Below are 26,300 nucleotides of genomic sequence, written 5' to 3' on the forward strand. Positions count from 1 at the left end.
GTATGGTTTACTGCACTGGAAAAGGTGCCAACAGAGTTTCAAAGGAAGGGAAGTGTATAACTGTTTCCTTTCAAATGCATTTTCCAATGGGATCCATTCAGGGAAAAGGCTGGAACTAACTAAAACATTATTAAAAACTGTTATGGAAAGAGACAAGGAGATGGAAAAAGATAGACCCAAAAAAGTAAAATACATAACTAAGAGTGAGACAGACATACAAGGAAAAAGAAAGGGGATCTGGGCAGAGAGACAGGTTGGACAGGGAAATGGGGTGAGATGGAGTTTTGTCTGGCAGTTGCTGTTCGTGGTCTCATATTATTGCAGATCAATCGATCAAGGATGCAGTGCTGCTGGCCCAGTGGCACAAGACAAACCACAGAGTTGGCTTTAAGTTCAGCACTTGCGAACTGCTGACCTTCAGTTTTCAAACCAAAAATATTCTTTGGGAAACAGTAATACCAGGTTCAGTCCAACCAGCCAAGCAAAAACAAGGACTACTAACCTGAAGTAACACCCTATTCAGTTACATCAGGCACCAACCCTTCACAGCCATCGACTGGGAAGTCTACAAACCTGAAACCACACCCCACCAAAAACTAACTCCAGGTTCTGACTCAACCAACTAGGCAATGATAACCAGAAATGCTAAAACAAGTGACGGTGTTTCAAAATTGGCTTTACCAAGACCTCAAGTAGGAAGGCCGGTCCTCACTCATGTAACCAGAAATATAGCAATTTCTCAGGTCACATGCACAGCTCCAGTGGAATCTACATGCAATGCTCAAGGCAGGGATTGGTGCTGACTTACAAAGCCAATTTCTAAACAAAGAATTTGCATGTTGTAGTGAGTGAGGTTTTGGTTTGGGGGTTTTGTTTTTACTAAATTCATCTAAGCTAGGGTGATGCTAAAATTGATCTCCTAAACTATAATCCTTACTTGTAAGAATGAAAGGGTATGCTATTAATAACTCATAAACAGGGTCTATCCCTAGGCAAACCAGGACTTATCTTCACCCTAGCCTAAGCCATAGTAGCTTTTCTTCTCCCTCGGTCAGTATTATAAAATTTTAGCTGGGAAGAATCATTTTAAAAAGCCAGGGCTGTTCTTGATTATTGCCAAAGCACTTTCTTTTTGAGCTTCTCCAATGGAGAGGTAAACAAATCAATTAAGTTAACTGCAAAAACTAACAAGAACGATTGAGCTGACAATCAGGATTCTGGAGAAGCTAAAAATTCCAGGCAGCAGCTTCAGGGGGAAAGGGAAATGTGCCACAGATGGAGCTGCTGAGGCTGATCCACCAGGCTTCTCAGTGCTAGGCCCTGATGCCTCAGCCAGCTTCAAACAGGGAAGGGCGGGCAGACCTTGGTGCAAGTTTGCTGAGTTCCAGGCCATCATTCTTGAGGGTGTAATAACCATGGGCTGTAGCACACATGTTGAGGGATGGGGGAAAAAAATAAACAGAGAGACAAAAGAATGAAGATGCACTGCCAATTTCAATTGTGTAGCTTTTATTTTTAAATGCTTATCAAGCTGAGAGAGAGCAGAGTTCTTGGAAAACAAGGTTTCCTTTTTTCCAATGCCAGCGTAAAACACCCTCAAGGACGGGCACTGCACAGACTGTAACAACAACGAACGTGGCTCTGCATCCTCCCAGCAGCACAGTCGCCATGGGTCCCACGCTGCTCTAATTTCGGCTCAGCTGAGAACTCGAAATAACAGGCCCACTGCCTCTGGTAAAAACTGCTCTTTTTAAATTTTTTATTAATCTCCAAACTGGCTGTGTTAGAATTACAGCCCATTACCTACCAACTCTCTTCACTAGTAAAATAAATTTGTAAAAGGCCTAATTACTTTTATTGAACTACACTGCCTGGGGATCAAGTACAGGAAGCCGAGGGCTCAAACAGTTGTCAGCTAGGGAGTGATGAGGAGGGGATGGGGGAGGACCAAGAGTCACCAGCAGGAGAGAACATGAGGTCCACAGACCTCAGAGCCCATGCCCAAAAAGAAACAAAAGGGCACTAACCTTGTTTTTATTCTAAACAGCACTGTGAGGCTCCATGCCATCATGGCATTTTGGGAAGCCTGTCACGAGTTACACAGGCCTATGCTGCCCACGCCCAGCTCAGCAGAAAAAGAGAACTGCAGTCCAAGACTGATGGATCCAGGCTGTACTCTCAGCAGAGAGCTGGGAGAGTCTGACCAGTAAGGAAACAAACAGCCATCCTTCCTACCCATCCCACTCTATCTTTCCACCCAATCCAAGCCCCCAAAGAGGAAAAACAAACAAAACAACAACAAATGCAGGCAATTGCACAAGAGCTGTATCATGAAGGCGAGGCCGACTGCAACAACTTCTGGGCTGTGCCCTGCACCTCATCCCAGAACACTGATTACGGAGCTGGAAACGTTACTCACACACTGAGCCAGTCAGCCCCTCATCTAGGGCTGGTGCTGAGAAGTTTGACTAGGAACCAGCAGTCAACTCCGACACACTCATTTATAATAAAGGATGTGTATTAAACAAACTAGTCCAACCTTAGACAAAAAGTAAGAAAAAAAATGCGACTGTCATTCTTCATTGTCCACAAAGGACCCTTATAGGCAAATCCCATGCATCTTTTGGACTTTGATAAACGGTATTTCTCCTCCAGAGAACACCATTACCAAAGAATCTCTTTTTTTAAAAAATCCTGATAAGAAACCCTGCTATGGCAGGTGAGTTAAACCTGTGGCAGACATCTCTTTTGGGGATGATCAGACTGGAACATGGTATTTCACTGAGGCAGAGAGGTCTGCAGTTACTCTCTGCATGCCACATGTTTAACCCTAAAGAACTGAGGAATGCTCTCAACGGGAAAAACACAGCAGCAAATGCTGTGATACCAAAGCCACAATTCCATGGGCCCCTGGAGCCTCTCAAACTAAGCTGCCAGCTAGGGAGCTAACACTAGCTTTGGATAAAATGCAGCTCTGGTAGAGTAATTAATTTTTTTCTTAACTGGGATTACATTAATTTTCAAGGACTAATGGAGTCCAGCTGTAATGGGAAGAGCGGCTGCCGATGCACAAAGGCACTTGTGCATACAACATTATAAACACACACATACACACACACAGACCTATAAAAAGGATCCACTATAACAGGATATTTTTAGTTTCTACAATGCTGCACTAAAAATACAGCCCCGGCTGATACATCATGGCAGAACTATTCTCTCTCTCTGTCCCTTCAGGAACAGTTTAAAACATTTATTTTTGTTTCCTTTTGCAATGGTCAGAGTAAAGAGAAAATAGCAACTCATTGATAAGAGGAAACGAGAGAGACATGAAAAATTGAAAACTACCTAAAAACTCATGGAGAGGTTTATTTTATTAGTTCTTAATAAATATCTTGCAGATTTCCTCAGGAAATACACCAGATCACATGTAAAATAGTTTGATACTGATGTCAACTGCATCAACATATGAAGTCTATTAGGGTGAAGCCGCAGCAGGGTGATCAGCGTGCTGAAAAACTCCACAGTACTTGGAAGGGAGGGGGGGGATCTCACGGCCTTCCAAATTCTTCGAGAGGTAAAAAAGTCAGCCAAGACGCAGAGAGAGAGAGAAAAAAAAAAAAGATCCCACATCCTGCTTTCAGCTGCCAGCAATGTGAAGTGCCCAGAGATTAATTCTACGTCTGGCCTGGAAATGTGACTTTAAAGCACGAGGGAGGGGAGCTGGGGGATGGGGGGTTGAGGAGGAAAGAGGAAAGAGAAGGGCAGGCTAACTGAGGCTGGCAGCAGGCCACCAACCCCCTCCCAAGCCATGTTTCAATGTAGACAGAAGTAAACCCCAATAGACAGCAGCGCCTCAGCCTGCCAGGGCCTTACACCAGCTGCAGCGCATCTCGCTCTCTCTACTCAGCCCCAAGTGCAGATGTTCCCTACAGCATCACTTCCGCTAGACTTTCTTTTAAAGAAATAGCACACACATGTGGAGGTCTTTCCAACACTTCCCAAAAGGACCTTCTTTGCCTTTAAGGGCCTCAAAGCAAGGGTGAAACTGATAGCAGGTTCCATAATGGCTCTGTCCCAATCTCCCTTGGAAAGGACCATCCATAGGCTAAATAGCATTAGTTAATAGGAACCCTCCTATATAATAAAAGGCTAATATGCAAATTGACAATGGCAGAATGACTGGTTGCTATGATGCGCACTGACCACCATGGGGCAGATGCTCAATGCAAGAGCTGCCCCCTGGTGATCAGTGTGCTCCCACAGGGGAAGCGCTGCTCAACCAGACGCTGGGCTCACGGCAGACAAGCTCCTGCCTCTATGGCAGTCGGACATCCCCTGAGGGCTCCCAGACTGCGAGAGGGCACAGGCCAGGCTGAGGGAACCCTCCCCACTGAGTGCACAAATTTCGTGCACCAGGCCTCTAGTTTCTTTATAAATTTGGCTTCCTACTGTCTTCAGAGGGAGAAAGAGGGCCCATAGTTTCCGGCTAAAACTAAAAGGGGGGAAAGTATGTCTAAGATTTTTAATCCTGGTTTCTCAAAGCCATCTGTTGTAGCATTACCATCTCAAAGGGGTTCTGAGGGCTTTATCATCATGGAACTTGAATAAGGCTGTCTTAAAGGAAATGTTTTAAAACAACTGAACATTTTACCAACCACAATTACTTAGCTGCAAGAAATACATTAATTTTTTAAGAAATAAAGTTTGTGCCCAGCCAGTGTGGCTCAGTGGCTGAGTGTCGGCCCATGAACCAAGAGTCACAGTTCGATATCCAATCAGTGGCAAATATACTGTAGTGAGAAGGTTTAATCTGTTAAATGTTGTTTATGCACAAGGTACTAGATGTAGAAACAGATTTAGAAGTGGTTATGTAATTTGCATGATATAGCAAATAACAGAACCAGAATTAGAACCTAGTTTTATCTAACTTCAAACATTTTTGTCATAATTTCTAAAAATGTTTCTTATTACAAAAATATTGTGATTATAGAAAGCCACAAAAATAAGAGAAAACAAAAGATAATTTAAAACACCGTAATTCCAAAATCCTAGAGAATTATGATTGTGTTTATCAATATCCGTCAGTCTTTTTATGAATGTATGTATAATATGTATTATTTTACAAAAATGTGATTAATTGCAAAGTTCATAAGCATGGCCTTCAGAGAAAAGACAGACCACATTTTCAGCAGCAGACCCCATCCCAAAAGTCAATCACCCAGAAAACAGAAACATCATGACCTGATTCCCCACTCTGGGCAGCATACATCTGTTCCATCCTATACTGCTGAGTTCCTTAAAGCAAAGAAATTTCAAAGATATCTCATTATACTCTGGCCTCCTGCACATCCCCAAGTCCAAGATAGTCAGGTGCACTGACTCACTCAGCAGGAATGCTGTCCTCAGTACACTTTCCACAGTGTTTACAAAGCCAAATCAGAGATTATGGGAAATACCTGTATCTAAATGTCTCTGGTAGAGTATGATCCCATGCACTGGTGGCTTGTGGGCCTTCCACTGGCACAGCCTTACTCCCTTGCTCAATAGATGGTTTACTCCAAGAGCTTTTACTCCAAAATAAAGATGTACTTCCTCAGTAACATTCTGTTACACACAGATGATTCATTCATTAGTGAAAAGTAGGATAACCACAAAGGCAACCATGCTGCTTCCTCCCTGAAATAGCAAGATAACAAGACCACTCACCTATGAACCCATGTTAACTTCCAACCTGAACTATTCCTAGCTGGCAAGTTTTCACCTGAGGTGAGATGAGATGAGCAGTCTGACCCTGACAATGCAATCTATAATGACTCCAACCTTACCTCATTCAAAGTATAATGTATAAAAATGGGTTGATCTGTTGCTTGGGAACTTTTATGATGCAAAAGATCTACTCTCACAATATGTTGTTGCATTAATTAAGCATGTAGGAGTGGTTCCTCAAATCTCTTACCTAACAATGTTACTGGAATTCCCTCCAGCTCATGGGAATGAAAATATATTTGCAGAGCCAGTTAAAAATTTCTCCAGTGGAAAGACCTTTTTAAGCTTAAGAGCAATGGAATAAACCACAAAGGGGGTGGGGGAAGAGAATGACATTTTTAACTATTTAAAAACTTTTCTACATAAAAAGCATGAACATAATTAAAATCAAATACAATTAAGAAAATTATTAATGAATACAGAAAGGACTTAGTGTATTTACTACCTATAAAGCTCAAATAAATTGATACAAAAGATCCTAGGCTGGATACTAGTAGAAAAATGAGCAGAGTACAAAACTACACAGAACTATAAATGGTTAATGAAACATAGGAAAAAATGTCCATTCTGACCAATAACCAAAGAAATGAAATTTAAAACAAGATAGGTTGGAAGACAGTTTAGCAATCCTTACAAAACTAAACACAGCCTTACCATATGATCTAGCAATCACACTCCTTGGTATTTATAAACGAGTTAAAATCTAATGTCCACACAACAACCTTCATACACATGCTTATAGCAGCTTTATGCATAATTGGTAAAACTTAGAAGCAACCAAGATGTCCTTCAGTAGGTTAATTTATAAATAAATAAACTGTGACATATTCAGACAACGAAATATTATTCAGCACTAAAAAGAAATGAGTTATCAAGCCATGAAAAGACATGGAGGAATCTTAAATGCATACTATTAAGTGAAAGAAGCCAATCTGGGAAGGCTACATACTATATGATTCTAATTATGTGACATCCTGGAAAAGGCAAAACTATGGAGACAGTAAAAAGATTAGTGATTGCCAAAGCCGGTTTGGTTCAGTGGATAGAGCGTCAGCCTGCGGACTGAAGGGTCCTGGGTTCGATTCCGGTCAAGGGCATGTAACTTGGTTGCGGGCACATCCCCAGTAGGAGGTGTGCAAGAGGCAGCTGATCGATGTTTCTCTCTCATCGATGTTTCTGACTGTCTATCCCTCTTCCTTCCTCTCTGTAAAAAATCAATAAAATATATTAAAAAAAAAAAAAAAAGATTAGTGACTGCCAGAGGTTAGGGCAAGGAAGGGATGAATAGGCAAAGCGCAGAGGATTTTTAGGGCAATAAAACTATTCTATCTGATACTATAATGGTGGACACATGCCATTATGTATTTGTCAAAACCCACAGAATTTACAACACCCAAAGTAACCATCAACATAAACTATAAACTTTAGGTGATGATGACATGTCAATAAAGGTTCATCAATTTTAACAAATGTACCAGTCTGTTTCTGGATATTGATAGTGGGGGAGGTTGTGCATGTTTGGGGGCAGGACATACATGGAAACACTGTACTTTCCACTCAATTTTGCTATGAACTAAAACTTCTCAAAAATAAAATCCATTACAAAAAGATAGTTTGTCATTTATCATTTATTCAACAAATATATAAATGTAGTCATTGTACCAAGGACTATAAAACATTAAAAAATACTCAGTGCTGCCCTAACCAGTTTGGCTCAGTGGATAGAGTGTTGGCCTGCAGACTCAAGGGTCCCAGGTTCGATTCTGGTCAAGGGCATGTACCTTGGTTGCGGGCCCATCCCCAGTGGGGAGTATGCAGGAGGCAGCTGATTGATGTTTCTAACTCTATCCCTCTCCCTTCCTCTCCGTAAAAAAATAAATAAAATATATTTTTTTTAAAAAATACTCAGTGCTAGTAAGAGGTGGTAGCTGGGCATTCTCAAACACTGCTGTAGAAGTATAAGTTGGCACAACTTCTTAAGAAAGTGATCTAGCACCACATATCAAAGCATTAAGACTTCAGACCCTGCCCTGGCCAGGTAGCTCAGTTGGTTAGAGCATTGTCCCGATATGCCAAGGTTGTGGGTTTGATCCCCAGACAGGACACATACAAGAATCAACTAATGAACACATAAATAAGTGGAACAACAAATTAATGCTTCTCTCTCTCTCTCCTTCCTCTCTCTCTCAAATCAGTTTTTAAAAAAGACTTTAAAACCCTTTAACCCAAAAACTGAGCTTCTAAAAATATATTATAATAAAACAATATGAAATGCAGACAAAGGTTTTATGTAGAAAGATAATTACAGCATTATTTATTCTAGAAAAGTGGGGGGAGGGGAATGTCCAAAAACAGGGTAATGATTACATGAATGTTAAAATACTCATATGAGAACATTATTCAGCTATTAAACAAGTTTACAAAAAAATTTATAATGGAATACTTATATTAAGTGAAAACAGTAGAATCAAACATTTTCAGTATCCTTTCAACTGTATTAAAAAAATCTTGATATTCATAAATACATACAGGAAGGAATATCATTGCTGGGAAGTTAGATTATAGGTGGTTTCCTCCTTTATTCCTTTTTAAAATTTTATTTTATTTTATTGATTTCAGAGAGGAAGGGAGAGGGAGAGAGAGAGAGAAATATCAATGATGAAAGAGAATCATTGATAGCCTGCCTCTTGTACACACCCTACTGAGGATCGAGCCCACAACCCAGGTATGTACACCAAGTGGGAATCAAACTGTGACCTCCTGGTTCATAGGTTGACACTCAACCATTAAGCCTCACTGGCCAGGCTTTTATTCTTATTTTTTTAGTACTTTCCACAAAACCCAAAATGTTAAATCTTTTTTTTAAAAAATTATTTAGCTTTCATATACTGGACAGCATTCCTCAGTATGGTGACAGTAAAAATATGGTAAATGAGAAGGAGAAATAAAAGAATATTTATGGGCAGGAAGAAAGACAGAGAATAAATGATGAAAGATTTAGGAGGCCAGAAAAAATTAGTATGCTGTTCCCAAAGAAATTTTGCTTTCCAGAGCCCCGAAGACATTGGCTCCAGGATTAACGCTAAATACCAAGGCACATTTAATGTATTTTAATTTAATGCTGCCAGGATACAAAACATGCATTTGGAAATTACATTTTTAGAAATATCACCTTAACAAAAAAACAAGGAAAGACAGTAAAATGACCCAGATAACAAAAACACCCTAGCCTTGCGATTCAATCTTCACTGCCCAGACTGATTTGCTGACAAACTTAATTATTGATCTGAACTCAATTCAAAACATATTAAGAACTTACTGCACACTAGGCACTGTACTGGATGCTCACAATACATCAGCAAATAAAACAGGTCAAGGATCCCTATCTTCAGGGAGCTTACATTCTTGCAGAGCAGCAGTAGGGGAAAATAAGTTAAAATACATGCACAAGCCCTAGCTGGTTTGGGTCAGTGGATTGACCGTTGGCCTGCAGACTAAAGGGTCGAGGTTTGATTCCAGTCAAGGGCACATGTCTGGGTTGTGGGCTCATTCCCCAGTAGGGGGCTTGCAGGAGGAAGCCAATCAATGATTCTCTCTCATCATGGATGTTTCTATCTCTCTCTCCCTCCCCCTTCCTCTTTGAAATAAATAAAAAAATATTTTAAAATGTATATGTATGTACAAAAAATAAGTTACCTAGTATTTAGAAAATAAGTGTTATGAAAAAGAAAGTAGAGCAGGATAGGGGAAATCATAAGTACAGGTTGGAAGTGCAGCCTGTTAATAGAAACATCAGGGTAGGACTCATGGAGGTAACATTTAAGCAAAGACTTATAGGAGGGAGGTATTTATGCTGCAGAGAGCTGAAGCCAGAGTATTCCAAGTATAAAAAACTGCTAATGCAAGGGTCCAAAGGTGGGAGAATCCCTGGCTTATCAGAGGAACTGCAGGAAGGCCAGTGTGTCTGAAGCAGAGTAAGGTAAGCCAGGGGGAGAACAGTAGTGAAATGAAGTTAGGGAGAGGCAATGTTGTGGTGGTGAGGAGGGGGAGTTCCATATAAAAAGGACTTGTGGGGACCTTTTCCCCCTCCCTACATGAGAGTCTGTTCTGTGGGACTCTTTCCCTCTCCCCACATGCGAATCTGTACTTGTTCTTCAATAAATCTCCACCTATGCTATACCACTTTCTGTCCATGGATTCATTCTTTGATTCAGGCGGACAAAGAATCCGGGTTCCAGTCCAAAAATTCAGCAACAATAGGAAGAGACAGCCTAGGGCTGCAGGCCTCAGTCACAGAGCTGCTTGAAGAACCACGGGAAAGCTGGCTGAGTGGAAGTTCTACAACTAGAAGGAAAGAGCAAACAGCATTGAGGGGTGCACAAGCGCTGAAAAGCTGAGGAGAGATAGGACAAAATCACCATCATGTGAAGAAATCATCAAAGAGCAAGTAGCCCAAAATGAGCAAAACATTTCCTGAGGTAGCTCAGGACATTAATTTATACTTGTTTGTATTTTTGAGGAGTGGGAGGAGAAACCAAGATGGCGGCATAGGTAAGCACCTAAACTGCTGCCTCGCACAACAATTTCAAAACTACAACTAAAAGACAGAACGGACACCATCCAGAACCACAGGAAAGCTGGCTGAGTGAAAATTCTACAACTAGAAGGAAAGAGAAAAGCTCACAGAGAATTGGAGGTACGGCAAAGGGTCTTTGTGCGCGCAGAGAGGAAGGGTGGCTGAGAGCCTGGCTGACTTTCTCTGGAGGAAGGGGGAAGGAAACCCCGACCGCACTGAACCCCAGTTCTGACTGCACTGAACCCCAGTCCCGGGCGAAACCCCGTAGACCCAGGCTCATACAGGGGGCGTCTGGACTGTCAGGTAGAGAGAAAGGCACCTGGAGACTTGGAGACCCGGGGGAGCTCCAGTGGGCAGGGTTCTGGAGACACGTGCGCCAGTGTGCACAAAGGCTGCGGAGGTTGCCACAGGCTTTCCCTAGCAGAAGGGAGTCGGAAGCACCTGACTGCACTGAACCCCAGTTCTGACTGCACTGAACCCCAGTTCCAGGCGAGCCCCTGGGGACCCACGCTCTTGTGGGGGAAATCTGGACTCTCGGGCGGAGACTCAGGAGCCGGGGAAGGCAGAGGTCTGCAGGCGCGCATGCGCGCAATGGCAAGGCTGACTGGAAGCCAAGACTGTCTGCTCCACCCTGAGACTCCACCTCATCCAAGCTGAGCACAGAGGCTATTGCAATTTGGCAAGTCTAATCCTATAAGGCTGTCTCCAGCACCGAACTTCTCCCAGCGTAGAAACAGCTGATCCTTACAGCCAACTGGCCTGGAGGTCAATACCTCCCAGTGATACCAACAACAATCAAGACTTAACTACAACAAGGCTGTACACACAGTCCACAAAGGGGTGCACCAAGAGTGTCCACCTCAGGTTAACTGGGGAGGCTGACCCACTGGGCCATATAGGAAACCTAGCACACAAATCTACCCTACCAACTCAGGGAAGCAGTGAAAATGCGGCATCAAAGAAACAGATCACAAACGAAAGAAATGGAGGAAAACAAACGACTGGATATAGAATTCAAAACCACGGTTATAAGGCTTTTCAAGAATATCCTAGAAAAGGCCGATAAATATAACGAGACCCTCGAAGATATGAAAAAGGACCAACTAAAAATTAAACATACACTGACTGAAATAAAAAATATTATACAGAGACCCAACAACAGACTAAAGGAACACAAGAATCAAGTCAAAGAATTGAAATACAAAGAAGCAAAAAACATTCAACCGAAAAAGCAAAAAGAAAAAAAATCCAAAAATTTGAAGATAGTGTAAGAAGACTCTGGGACAACTTCAAGCGTACCAACATCAGAATTATGGGGGTTCCAGAAGAAGAGAGAGAGCAAGATACTGAAAACCTATTTGAAGAAATAATGACCGAAAACTTCCCCCACCTGGTGAAAGAAATAGACTTACAAGTCCAGGAAGTGCACAGAACCCCAAACAAAAGGAATCCAAAGAGGACCACACCAAGACACATCATAATTAAAATGCCAAGAGCAAAAGACAAAGAGAGAATATTAAAAGCAGCAAGAGAAAAACAGTTAATTACCTACAAGGGAGCACCCATACAATTGTCAGCTGATTTCTCAACAGAAACTATGCAGGCCAGACGGGAGTGGCAAGAAATTTTCAAAGTGATGAATAGCAAGAACCTACAACCAAGATTACTCTACCCAGCAAAGCTATCATTCAGAATTGAAGGGCAGACAAAGAGCTTCACAGATAAGAAAAAGCTAAAGGAGTTCATCACCACCAAACCAGTATTATATGAAATGCTGAAAGGTATTCTTAAAGAAGAGGAAGAAGAAAAAAATAAACATAAAAATTATGAACAACAAATAAATATCTATCAACAAGTGAACCTAAAAATCAAGTGAATTAAAAACCTGAGGAACAGAATAATCTGGTGAATATAATAGAATCAGGGGCATAGAAAGGGAGTGGACTGATAATTCTCAGGGGGAAAGGGGTACGAGGGGGTTCAGGAAGAGACTGGACAAAAATCATACACCCATGGATGAGGACTGTGTGGGGGAGGTAAGGGCAGAAGGTGGGGTGGGAACCGGGTGGAGGGGAGCTATGGGGGGAAAAAGGAGAAACAATTGTAATAATCTGAATAAAGATTTATTTTAAAAAAAAGAAAGAAAGAAAGAAAAAAGGAGTGGGGAAAAAAATAAAAATAAATAAAAAGACTTGTAAACACTATAGCTTTTACTCAGGGAAATGGGAAGGCAGTGGAGGATTCTGAACAGAGTGACATGATCTGATGCTTTTAAAAGAATCACTGCACGTGCATGTGTGTGTTTGTGTATCTGTGTGTAAGGAGGGTAGGGAGTCAGGGGTAACAAAGAGATTACCTAGGAGTTTCAAGTTTTTCTGGATTGTCTTTCTCTTCATGTTTAAAAAGTAGTTTTATATACAAAAGGTATTCAGGCCATGTTTACAAAGAGGGTTTTCTCTTCCAAAGTGGAATCTTGAAGAATGTGTCAATGGCCTGCAATTGTGTCCTTAGCAGGCATCTCAAAATACTAATTACCAAACATTTCTCTCTTCTCATTGCCCTGACATGAGTTCTGGGCATCACCCTCTCTCAGGGGAGAAGTGAAAGAAGGTGATGCAGTACAAGCAGTGATAACAGGATGACGTCACAGGTATGCCTCAAAGAAGCCTCCAATGAGTTCACTCTGCAGTGATTTACTCTACCCTGCCAACGCCAGCTGGAGAAGGGATGAAGAAAGCTAACAAAACCTTAAGCCCTAGGCAGGCATTACAAGATCTTTCTCCCTCCAGGCTCCTACCAGCCCCTCCCCTCTTTCAACCACTGATCCTTGCTTCAGAAGCCAAAGTGTGAACAGCACGTGTCTGGATTTCAGAAACCTGCCCAGCAGTTGGAAATTCCCTGCAGCGTGTCAATTGCTGCATCTGCTGCTGGCACTTGGGGCAAGGAATCACATGGGCATTTTCTGAAATAAGCCTCAAGATGGGAATCTGATGTCTGAAGAGGGGACTGAAGTCAGAACACCCCAATTACAATAAATAAATTCCTAAATATATTACAATCTGCCTTCTAAAAAGAAAACTGAGACATGCAAGCAAACCAAACAGCACTAAGAACAACAGTAGTCAAGAACAAAAGCACAGAGCACCCTGACTAATGGAAAGGATTTTATGGGCCAAAAGGGTTCACCAGATATGTAATGTAATGTGACTGAAACTAGAGAGTACTCTATTCCAGATCTCCAGCTCGTATGCTCTTAGTAAGAAATGTCTGCAGGCCTCTCTCCCCACTCTCCTTGCCTCTCTTCCCCACCCAATTAGTCCTCTTAGCAGTCTATATACCTTCAACACCTCTTAGAAAAATCTAAAAAGGTGAACTCAATAACCCCACCTGCCATAAAACCAGGAGTAGAAAAAGGAGCTACTCTCTGAAAGAGCAGCCTACATGCTCTTGCCCCCTAGATACAGGTGCCCTAGCCACACTGCTCAGAGACTGAGCTAAAAGCAGGCTAGAGTCTGATGGTAAAAAAGGAAAAGGAATCATAGCATTTCCTCTAGGCAGACTAGGTACCTAGAATTATCCTCCCAATTCAACAACTAATTACTCTGGAAAAAGTATTTTTAAAATCTTTTTAGAAAGTATTGATGAGCTAGTAAATTAGAAAGGAATCCTCTGGTCAGGGATTGAATAAAGATGGGGAACTAGAGATATGTGTGGGATATAGCCCGGCTTTACCCTAAGAACATTTGCTACCTGATGAACTTGGTTTCCAAAGTTTCATAGGTACAGCCAATACAACAGGATGCCCAAGATCTGTGCCATAAAGTTGGGATTCCACAGAGCTACAGCCAAAGTATAGGAGTGAATAAAAAATAACCCTCACCCCCCTGAGAAGACAGCTGGAAATTCACTGTGTCAAACCCTGAGTCTGACTAGAAAAGAAAAAAATATTGCCCTGAAAATATGGACTATACACTAGTCCTCAAAGGGTGTGCAGTCTGAATTCACATTACCTGGGTGGTATGAAAACCCTCAAGCGGATATTTTCATTTAGGGGGTTATTTTAGACTTACACCGGGCTGTGGACAACAGCAAACTTAAATCCTATCCCCATTTCCACCCCAGGTCTCCAAGAATTCTCACTAATGGAATCCCACAGAAAATAAGCAGATTACAAGAAAAAAATTTAAATTACACAAGAAAAATTTTAGAAGGTACATGAGAACAAACAGCAGAAATGAGATTAGCAGGAACTCACCTAAATGAACCCATTAATCATAGTCTCTAAAATAATCATGTTTAATATATTTTAAAGACATAAGAAACAAGCTCGCAAATATGTTCAGGGAACAAGACATTACTAAGAAAGTAGTTTTGAAGAAAAAACTCAAAACATCTGGAAATAAAAATTTATAATTAAAATACCAAACTCAGTGGGGCATATTTAACAGATTAGATATAGCCAATGAAAGGTTCAGTGAATTGAAAGACAGAGTTAAGGAAGTTATCTGGAATGTAGCACACAAAAAAAGAAAAGTCAGAAAAATGAGAGAGAACTTTGAGACATTAAAGACTGAAAAAGGTCTAACATAGGTCTAATCAATCCGAGAAGAAAAAGCATGGATAGATGCAGTATCTTTAATAAAAAAAAGATACAGGTGCTAAGTATCTTCCAAAACTACTGAAATCAACTCACAACAAATACTTAGCTGAAAAATAATATAAACCTAGACAAATCATTAAAACTGAAGAACATCAAAGAGTTTTTAAAAAGACCTAGAAAGCACCCAGAGAGAGAAAATAGATTACTTTTACAAGAGAAATAATCACAACAGTGAAAGCCCAGAGACAGTAAACTATCTTAAATGGCCTGAGGCAAAATAACTGTAACCTAGAGTTCTATTACCAGCCCTGACCAGTTTTCTCAGTGGTTAGAGCATCGGCCTGTGGACCAAAGAGTTGTGGGTTCCATTTCTGGTCAAGGGCATGTGCCTAGGTTACAGGTTTGGGCCCTGGCCCTGGTCAGGGCACAGACGGGAGGCAACCAATTGATTTATCTCTCTCACGTGTCCCTCCCTCCCTCCCTCCCTCCCTCCCTATTTTTCCCCTACCCTCCACTCTCTCTAAAAAAATCAGTGGAAAAAATTTTCTCGGGTGAGGATTTAAAAAAAAAAGAAAGAAAAAATAGAGTTCTATTACTAGTGAATACCTGTAAAAGATCTTCTAGGAACAGGAAAAATAAAACTTTTCAGACAAATAAAAACAAAAAGTGTGTCATCGAAAGAACTTCACAAAATAACTTCTAAAGAATATACTTAAGGCAGGAAGAAAATGATCCCAGGTGGAGGGTCTGAAATGCTAAAGGAAATTAAAAGAAAGTAGTAAATACATGGGAAAGTCTAAACAAACATTTACTGGCAAAATAACAACAAATAAAACAAAAATAAAAACAATAATAATTTGTCCTGCGGAGTTTAAAAGAAAAAGAATAGTTAAAATACATGACAACAGCCCTAGCTGGTTTGGCTCAGTGGATAGAAGAGTATCAGCCTGCAGACAAAGGTCCCAGGTTCGATTCCGGTCAAGGGCACATGCCTGGATTGTGGACTTGATCCCCAGTAGGGGGCGTGCAGGAGGCAGCCAATCAATGATTCTCTCTCATCATTGATGTTTCTATCTCTTCCTCTCCCTTCCTCTCTGAAATCAAAAAAATATTTTTTTTTTATATATTTTATTGATTTTTTACAGAGAAGAAGGGAGAGAGACAGAGAGTTAGAAACATCGATCAGCTGCCTCCTGCACACCCCCCACTGGGGATGCGCCCGCAACCAAGGCACACGCCCTTGACCGGAACCAAACCTGGGACCCCTCGGTCCGCAGGCCGATGCTCTATCCATTGAGCCAAACCAGCCAGGGCAAAAATATATATATTTAAAAAATAATAAAAATAAATAAAATACATGACAACAGCAGCATATAAATTAGAACAATAAGTGGAAAGAGAATGAATAGAATTTAAGCCTTCCAGGGTCCCTGTATTATTTAGGAGGAGAGTGAAAATGCTGAATAATATTTTTTACTTTTAGCAAGACAAGTAAGTATACATACTTTAATTCCTAAGGTAACCACTAAAAGAAAAAAAGGAAACTAGTCGGGGGAGAGTGGGGGGAGGAGGGAGATGGAAAAAAATCCAAAAGGAAGAAAGGAGAAGAAAAAAAAAGAACGGGGAAAAATATTTGCAAAACATTTATGTGATAAGGGGCTTATCCAAATTATAGAAATAACTCTTAAAACTTAACAAAGACAACTTGATTTTTTAAATGGGCAAAAGATTTGAATAGACACTTGCCAAATAATATATACAAATGGCAATTAAGTATATGAAAAGTCACTCATCATCCTTAGTCATCTAGGAAACACAAATTAAAACCAAAATGAAATAGCACTGCAGCCCCAGCTGGTTTGGCTTAGTGGATAGAATGTCGGCCTGCAGACTGAAGGGTCCCAGGTTCGATTCCAGCCAAGGGCACATGCCTGTGTTGCAGACTCAATCCCCAGTGGGGGGTGTGCAGGAGGCAGCCAGTCAATGATTCTCTCTCATCATTGATGTTTCTATCTCTCTCTCCCTTTCCCTGCCTCTCTGAAATCAATAAAGATATATCAAAAAAGAAATAGCATTGCATATTCACTAGAATAGCTAAAGTAAAAGAGATAGACAATACCAAATGTTGGCAAGGATGCAAAAAAAGTGGAATTCTCAGACACTGCTGGAAGGAATGTAAAATGGATCAAACACTTTGAAAAACAGTTTAGCAGTTTCTTATAAAGTTAAACACTTACCATATGACCAAAGAAATCCACCCCTAGGTATTTACCCAAGAGAGATGAAAACATATGTTCGCAAGACACTCATACAAAAGTTCATGGAAGTTATATTCATAACTAGAGGCGCGGTGCACAAAATTCATGCACTTGGCGGGGGAGGGTCCCTCAGCCCAGCCTCTGCCCTCTCGCAGTCCAGGAGCCCATGGAGGATGTCTGTCTGATGGGGAGCAGGCATAAGCCAGCAGTCGGACATCCTTAGTGCTGCCGCAGAGGCGGGAGAGGCTTCTGCCACCACCGCTGCGTTCACCAGTCGTGAGCCTGGCTTCTGGCTGAGCGGTGCTCCCCCTGTGGGAGCACACTGACCACCAGGGGGCAACTCCTGCATTGAGCGTCTGCCTTCTTGTGGTCAGTGCATGTCATAGCAACTGGTCGTTCTGCCGTTAGGTCAATTTGCATATTAGCCTTTTATTACATAGGATAGCCCAGAAGGGGGATTAAAACTGGCAGCGGAGTAAGTGGATGCTGCACGGACATGCTCCCAGGACCAAACTGGAATTACAACTAAAATACATAATAGCCCCAAACTAGAAACAACCCAAAGGTTCCATCAACAGGTAACTAGATCAACAAAACTGTGGTATATCCATACAACAGAATATTATACAATAAATACAAAGGAATGAAATACTGATAACATGTAACAATATGAACAAATCTCAGAAACATTATGCTGAGCAAAAGAAGCCAGACACAAACGAGCACACACTTATGATTCCATCTATATAAAACTCTAGAAAAGACACATCCAATGCATAGTGACAGAGAGCAAATAAGATTTCCTGGAGCCAGGGATAGGGATGGAGATCAACTGCAATGGGCACAAGAAAACTTTTTGGGATGATGGAAATGTTCTGTGTCTTGATTATAATGATGGTTACTTAAAGTATATAAATTGGTCACATGTATTGAAATGCACCCTTAAAATGGGTACATTTTATTGTATATAAGCTTTACTTCAATGACATTGATTTAAAAAATTGGATGGTATCTATCTATCTATGGCTAATATGCAAAGTGTCCCCTCAGGAGTTCAACCGGGAGACCGGGAGTTCAATCACTTGCTATGACATACGCTGACCACCAGGGGGCGGCACGGAATGAAGGAAGGCCCTGGCCGGCAGCTAGGGAAGGAAGGCCCCAATCAGCCTTGATCGCCTGCCAGGCCTAGGGACCCTACCCATGCATGAATTTTGTGCACTGGACCTCTAGTAGTATACAAATCCAAATATACAAACAATTCTTTTACCAACTGGTCATGAACAAACATTTTCCACCATGAGAGGGAGATTCCTCCTTGCCCATAACAACAGTAAATATGAACCCCAGAAAACCTTGATTTGCCTAAACTGTATCCTTCTGCTAGCTTCTTACCTGTGGCCCCGCTTGAGCCTCAAACAACCTGGGAGAATTCTGATTCCGCCAACTTTCTTACCTGTACTTTAGTCCCTCTTCTAGTCTCAGATCAGATTCAAAGATCACTTTCTTCATCAAAGAACAGTGGCTGCACAGATATGGGATTTTGGGGCAGGGGATGCTTGCATTGTTGATCTGTCTCAATTAAGTCCAGAGAAGTTTTTGTGTCTTCTGATATAGAAGGCTGGACACTCGAGGCCTGAGTGTAATTTACTAGCTGTGCAAACTTGCTTACATCACTTAACCTTTCTGATATGTTTCTCATTATCTATAAAATAAGACATAAAATACCTGCTCACCTGTCTCAGAGGGCTAATAGGAGAAATCAAATGAGAATTCATATATAGCAACTAAAAAATGTCATTAGATACTATCACAGTGTTGTCCTGTTGTCATTATTGGCCACTACCTCTGAAAGCTACAATTTTCCCCAGACCAACATTTAGTTGGTTAGGGTCCCAAGTACAACTTACTTCTCCCAACCTCCATCCCTAGAATACACCAGCTCCCTCTGTGTATTCAATGAACATATCAACCTGAGCCCTCTGTAAGCTACACATTCAGAATTCTATTCCTCAGGAAAAGCTTAAAGAGAGCTCAGAAAAGGCAGCTGGGAATCCTGCTGCCAACATTCCACCCAATTCCATCTCTTTTTCAGAATAAGTCCATCCTGGAGCAAAAAAATCAAATTGAGAAGCTATAAAATGGCAACAGAGATGAGGTATCTAGCTCACATTAACTACTGGGCAATGATGGGATATTGCATTTCTGCACTGTACACCGAAGCAGCCATGTACATCAAACCACACTTTTACCTTGGGGCAAAAACAGACATTTCTTCAATTGACATGATAAGAGGCTTAATAATTGGTATAAATGAATTTTCTCCTTTCTTTAGCTTTTCATAACTGCTTCTCCTCCCCAGACTAAAGTAACGGATTCATTCTAAAAACAACATGGACCCTGGAATCCAGAACTGGGTAGGCCACTGAAAACTTTACTTTTTCTTCTTTTCCAGAAAATTCTGAGGGAAGAAGTCTATGCTAAGCAGCCTGTTGATAGTTATATCTTGCCCCAAGGGACAGAGGGCATAGCTGAAAGATGCATCTTCCCCTGGCCTGCTTTCTAAAGCCTAGCCTCTTCTGACCTTTGAATCTATTTCTCACAAAATGTGTCGGCCAAGCTGGCTCTCTGTTAATTTACTATGAAAATGAAGGTCAGGCAGTGCTGATTACCTGTAGCAATCTACCCATGGATCCTTGAGGAGAAAAAGCCCAAGGGCTTTACCACCAGAAATATAGAAGGAGGAATGAGAGGGCCAGTTTATGCAGCTAAACTCAAGCTTAACCCCTTATGAAAGGTGGATTTCCTGTACAACTATTCTGACAAGCAGAGGATTAGGCACTTCATACATTCTGCTTGGGTAAGAGACTCAGACAGAAGTGAACTGCCACAGAGGAGCAAATCGCTTTACTGAAGATCTTTAAGGTGGCTGTATGTTAAAGACAAAGAAATTTTGGTTGTGAATGGAATTTCCCAACTAGAGTCAACCTCCATATATAACAATGCCATGTAGGTGTGAGGTCCCCACACATCTGAGTTAAGCTCTATCGGTCCCATATAGACAGCTGTGATTCTCTCTCTCTCTCTGGAGGAGCACGTGTGGCACTTCACCTCCTGCAATTCAGGATTACTAACCAACCATAAAAGCAAGCATAACTGATTATGAAAGGAATGCCAGTCTAGCTCTGCCTCAATCCCAGCCCCTAAATGTTCCCTAAAGGCAGTAAACACCAATGGCACACGTAAGAAGTGTCTCTTGGGTGCCCTCTTGCTGCCACCAGGGCTTTTCTGCAAGGCTGAAATAGAGCCCTACTCTATGAACTGGTAGAGGAGGAAAAAGAAGGGGCCAGGGCACAGAAAAGGGAAGTTATTCCAGTGGTGGCCAATGAATAACATCCAATGATTTATAGGAAGTATAATCCAATAATGCAGTAAAATAAAACAGTGTGTGCATGAGATGGTTTTGATTCCAGGAATTATAAAACATTTTTTTAAAAGAGAGAGCAAGAGGGGAAGAGAAAAAGGAAGAAAAAGAAAAAAAGGGGGGAGGGCAGATTGGAGCAAATTGGGCACAGATGGGGGATGCAATGGGCTTTTAGTGATGCTCTACCACAAATGTTGCTTCAATTATTCCTTTTCAAAAACTAGAGTTTTATTTCCTTAAATTACAGAATTTTTAAAAAATTAAAATTCTTGGCATGCTTGTGGTTTAGATCAACAGTTCACCCTCCAGCATCACGTCAGCCAATCAGATGGCTACTGAAGTGTTAAATGCTGAGGCACGTGGAGAAGGCCCGATTTCTCCCTTCAGGCTTGGGAATGCCATAGAGCGATTACCAATTGTGACATCACTCTGGGAACCACCTATCACCACCACAAGATAATGTTGGACACAGGCCAGGTAAGGAACATACTATACAATGAACGCTGGCTTGCCTTCTTCATCCATACATTCAATAATTACTGAGTGCCTAATTAATTCCAGACACTATGCTGAGGGACCCTAAACATCCCTCAAATTTATCTGTCCCCAACCACTTCACTATAGAGTACTAGGATTCTAGATTCTTTGTAGTCCCACTAATGTGGGGTTTTTGCATAGGCCCCATTCATAAGAGGAGATAATAGCTCCCCCACCAATACCCCTGAGTATTAAGATCACTGCTGAGACTAGAAAGTTTAGTTGGTAAAATGATGTGGCATAACTCAACTTATTTTCTCCTATGGACAGGGGGGCAAATCTGACCTCACAAACTCTACCTCCCTGAGCTCTGGGGAAAACTATAACCTAGGAAAAGGGGAAAGATGCCTTTCTCTCACCACCATCTAAGCTTTTTCATCCATTTTGTCTTGTGAGGTGTCCAAAGCTTTTAAACAGTTCTCTGTCTCTCTTGACAAAGAAAACAAATCTGAAAAGTAATCACACTAAAGTGATAGTATCATTCCTACCCCTGGACTATAGGTAATTTGAAAAAAGACAGTTATACAAGGGTAATACTGAACACACACACACACAAATAAAATGAATTAGGGGTATCATAAAGGACATATGTTTTAGTAAGGACATCCCTGCTGCTCTCCAAATCATACTCTTTAGGTCCACATCTACAGGGAAAGCCCCAGCACAGACTGAGAGGACCTCGACTGCCTTGGGGACCACTGATCACCTCTGCTTCATGCTGGAACGTTCCTTCTCCACAGAGTCCAGGAACTGACTTATGCAAACACCCACCCAGAAGGATATGTCCAAGAAGGAATGGAAAGAAAAATGATGGCCCAGATGTTCTGTAACTTGCACTGACTGCCAAATCACCACAGACCCCAAGCACCTGGGAGGGCCAAGCAGCATCAGGCCCTTGCTTCCTGGTTTCAGACAGTCAGGGTCCCGCAGCTGGGTGGCTGGCGACTCTGACAGCAAGCAGAGTGGCCTGGAGAGAAGACTTTAGAAGGGCACCAGCTGACAGGACTTTGGGGCTGAACACTCAGGGCTGATTTATCACTTCCTTACTCATAAAAATGTGATTCAAACTGCTGCTGATTAGTGAAGGATTTAAACCTTTACCCTCTCCCCAACCCCCTTCCCTCTCCACCCCCGGCACAGATGCTGCTGCTCAGCCACAACACCCCCTTCTTGCCACTGTCCATGCAAGCACAGCACAGGGGCCCAGAGAAGATGACTCATATGCTGGGAAATGGAAAAGTGCATCTTCCCACCAACCAGCCCCGCTGTGTGCTCTGCTCACCCCTCTCCCAATGGCAGCCCACACAGTGGGGTCTGGACGGCCGCCTCAGCTGCACACCGGGTAACTTGGCAGCACGTCCACAGAGCTCTCTGTCCTAGTTGAGTGTTATATCCTGTGGTCCAAGCTGTTTATCCCTGAAACACCCTAGGAACTTCTGACCAACTCATATCATTCTCCTCTTGGCCCCACTGCCTCATGGAGGTGAGCATCAGGACAAGGCCAGAAATGAGTAGCAGGGTCTCAGGCACAGGCTTTGGCATGTCCTTCCTGGCTAGCAGGTCCTCATACAACAACCATGGAGAAGAGTACTAAAAAAGTTCCCTGGCCTCAACCGGGGGAACCACCTATTTCCTTCTTTCTCTGTTCTCACCATCTCACCTTCCTTTCGTCTGTATTTTTTAACCTTTACTAAACAACAGCTACAAGAAAAGGACTCACTGGTGGCCTATGAAAGGCCAAGGTGTTCCTTTTCATGGAGCAGAAGCTGCTGACAACAAATACTTCACAGGCAAGAGCCGAAGGTCCTTTACATTCACACCTCCCAAGATTACAGGTCACTTGATGCTAGAAAAATATCTTGGCAGAGGCTGCAGCTCTGTGATGGGCAGCTCACTGAACTCTGTGGGCTGAGGTTAGAGGAAGGCAGGACAATGAATAGGAGGGCACCTCAGGAGGCCCCATTTCCTGAGTCCACTGAGCTTCCCACTTGGTAGCAAAACCAGCAGAGTCATGAAGAAGGAATCAATCTCCTGCCCCTTTGGACTTCACAGCCTTACCAGGACAGCACTTTACAAACTTTATTTCCTCCTTCCTGGAAACCACTACTGTCCTCCAGAACAGCATGCATCCTCGGAGCTGTTCTCAGGAATAATTAGCCAAGTTCAAAATGGCACCTCAGCCTCTGCATCTTGCCTTCTGCTGGGAATTCTAAATGCTGTAAGCAGGCAACTTGAGCGGAGATGATCTTCTATGATTCAGATATAACTGAAAACCCAGACAGACTAGCAGAGGGCCTTACAAAGTCCCAGGAAGAGCCAAGTTTCAAGGGACATTGTGGCAAACCCACTCATCAGTAAGCTAATGTAGAACCCTCAAATATAAATGGAAAGGAAAATAAATCAATTTCAGAGTGAGAGAAAGCAACAAGAAAATGTGCAATAAGACCCTGGCCAGGTAGCTCAGTTGGTTATAGCATCATCCTAATATGCCAAGGTTGTGAATTCGATTCCCAGTCAGGGCACATACAAGAAGCAACCAACGAATATATAAATAAGTGGAACAACAAATCGATGTTTTCTCCCCTTTTCCCCCTCCCCCCTAAAATCAATAAATAAAAATTTTTTTTAAAGAAAAGAAAAAGTGCAATAAGAGAACTAGCGATAACCTGTCCAGAAACACCAGGTCTGTTTTACAATGGAGTCTCCATGGGGCAATTCCCATTTCTTGGCATTTCAGATAATAACCTTTCAGCCAGGAAACCAAACTTTACTCTCTGTCAATGCTTTAAAACAATTCTTTGGCATCATGGAACAAATCTCTCTTGCAAACAAACACACAAAATAATGTTATCCCTATATCACATATTTCCATCAAGTTAAACGACATATCCTTACCTAGATGGGAAGGGGAGGGAAATAAAGGGAAGGAGGAAGGGGAAAGGAAAAAGAGGAAGGGGGAAGAAAGAAAGGGAAATGGGAAAGGGAAAGGACGGGATCCTGGTAACATCCTTTGGCTGTGACCTGGTCATCAGAACATTTAAAAATCCTGCCAATCAGCATCTCTCTGCCCTCTCCCACCCCATCCCCTGCCTCAAAAAACCTCAGTGTTCCAAAAAGCATTTCAGAATACACACCAGTATGTTAGCCAAATTCTGGGCCTGGTGATTTTTGTGCTTCCAATTTGAGTCACCAAAGCTCATCAATTCTCTGTTCTTACTCCCTGGCAGGCTCCCACAAGGGATATCCCACAGGGAACTAGACTTTTCCATATTGAACAAACAGGGTACATGAGTCCAGAAACAGCTATTCCCAATCCCTGCCAAGCGTATGGTCTCTGCGATGAAACATTTCAGCAATGCCTCTCCCCTGGGAGAGGCTCTGGGTCTGCAGACTCCAAGAGGCCTTGCTGCTGCCTTTAGCATGGCCAGATGTGTGTGCAACAGCATCTCTGGGTTTGCAAATTAAGCTCTATACCCATGATTCCCTCCTTCCATCCCACCCAAGCACTAGAGAGTCATACAGATTTCAGAGAGCAAATTAAGGATGTGAGAGGCAATGGTGGGGAAGGGTGTGTGTGTTTGTGTGTGTATGTGTGTGGTGGCGGGGGGGATTTAGTGGTATGGTAGCATAGGAAAAATGCTAGATTAATCTTTATCTGTCTAGATAAAGAAAGTGAAAATGCCTTACCTTTCAACTGCGAGTTGTGTACAGCAAACATGTTGATGGTCATAAGCTGCAGCATGCGAGTACTTCCAACAGGAGATGGACTATGCTGCAGCAATACCTGGAACTCCTTGAGTACCTTCTCAGCCACTGCAGGGAATGTCTCCATCCTACAAATACATCAGTCCATCAGTGAGGGACATCCCCCAGAGCACTGGTATTCTCTCTCTCTCTCTGAAAGCAGACAACTAACGCATAGGGTGTCTCCTTGCTACTTTCACAAACCTTCCTACAATCCTAAGATTGTGGACAAATTTAAGAGAAAGAAGTGTTCGAGGTTTGGAGATAAATCAACTCAATTTTGGATAAATTGCTATGAGTTATTATGCTTTGGTATGTTATTTCCTAACCCTTGGCAATAACTGGATTCAAGCTGAAATGAAATCAAAGTTTCTCTCTGAAACAATTGGTTTTTCTAAATAGCAAACAAATTTCCTTTAAGCTCTAAGACCTACATATTCCCCAAACTCTCTGGTTCACGAATCTAAAGATTCTTTACTCAAGGCTTTACTTCAGGAAACCAGAAATAGTTCTCTGCTGCTGTCTTCTCAGGCACTGTCTCACCAACTGCTCCACCAGAGGGTCCCATATTTCCCCTGGAAGAATTCTCAGACTGAGGGCCCCAATGATCTGTTTCAGCCTTTCCTGTGTTGCTGTCCTCCTCACTCTCACAAGACTCTGCTCATCAAGGTCTGCATGTTTTCAGGCCAGTGGAAATATAATGCCCTGGCCAACTGCCACTCCCAATACAGGAAGAGCCTGTAATGTAGGAAGGTAGAAATCCAGCCAGTGACCTAGGGCTCCTAAAGAGAGGTCATTCAAACCACTGACTGCCAAATGTGGCCACTGGATCCCAAACAGTGGTGCATGCCTGGAGCTCCTTTGGCAATAGGAACAAACCACAGCTGAAGTTGTCAAAAAGAAAAAGCAAATTCAAACTTGGTGCTAGAGAGAGAAGCCAGGCACATTGAGCCTTAGGGCGATGCTGAACAATTTGTGGTCAGCAAAGTATCTTTTATCCATCCTCAACACCCCCACCCCCCAAAGAAATGTTTGTAGTGCACTGGGTGACGGGTGAGGAAGAGCTTCAGGCTGGATTAATAAACAGCTTCTGAAAAGCCACAGGAAAGGAAATCCTTCTCAAAAAAGACAAAACAGTTTCAAGTCCTAGAGAAAGGTGCTTCTAATGTAACCCAAACCATGATCCTTTCCCCACTGAGTAGGACCCTCCCCAGGTTAGCAAACTCTAGAGATTTCTGACATCTTGGCAATCTTCATTCATTGCCCTTGGATGGCAACTCTTATTACTGACCTTCTGGTACCCAGAAATCATGCCACAACTATGGGTCAATTACAGTTTATATTCCAGTTCCCTTCTCTGCTGAACTGTCTTCATTTTCCCTTGCATAAAAC

The 26,300-nt window shown here is 42.2% G+C and overlaps 1 protein-coding gene across 1 annotated transcript in view; it reads right to left on the reverse strand.

Annotated features, from left to right (window-relative positions):
- Positions 1-26,300, reverse strand: part of SMG6 (SMG6 nonsense mediated mRNA decay factor) — a 232,056-nt gene that overhangs the window by 148,484 nt on the left and 57,272 nt on the right. The window contains exon 10 of the mRNA XM_080678773.1: positions 24,852-24,997. Within this exon, the coding sequence (XP_080534899.1) occupies positions 24,852-24,997 (146 nt within the window). The remainder of the gene's footprint in view (positions 1-24,851; positions 24,998-26,300) is intronic.

Source organism: Plecotus auritus, assembly GCF_963455305.1.
Source record: "Plecotus auritus genome assembly, chromosome: 7".
Classification (NCBI taxonomy): Eukaryota; Metazoa; Chordata; class Mammalia; order Chiroptera; family Vespertilionidae; genus Plecotus; species Plecotus auritus.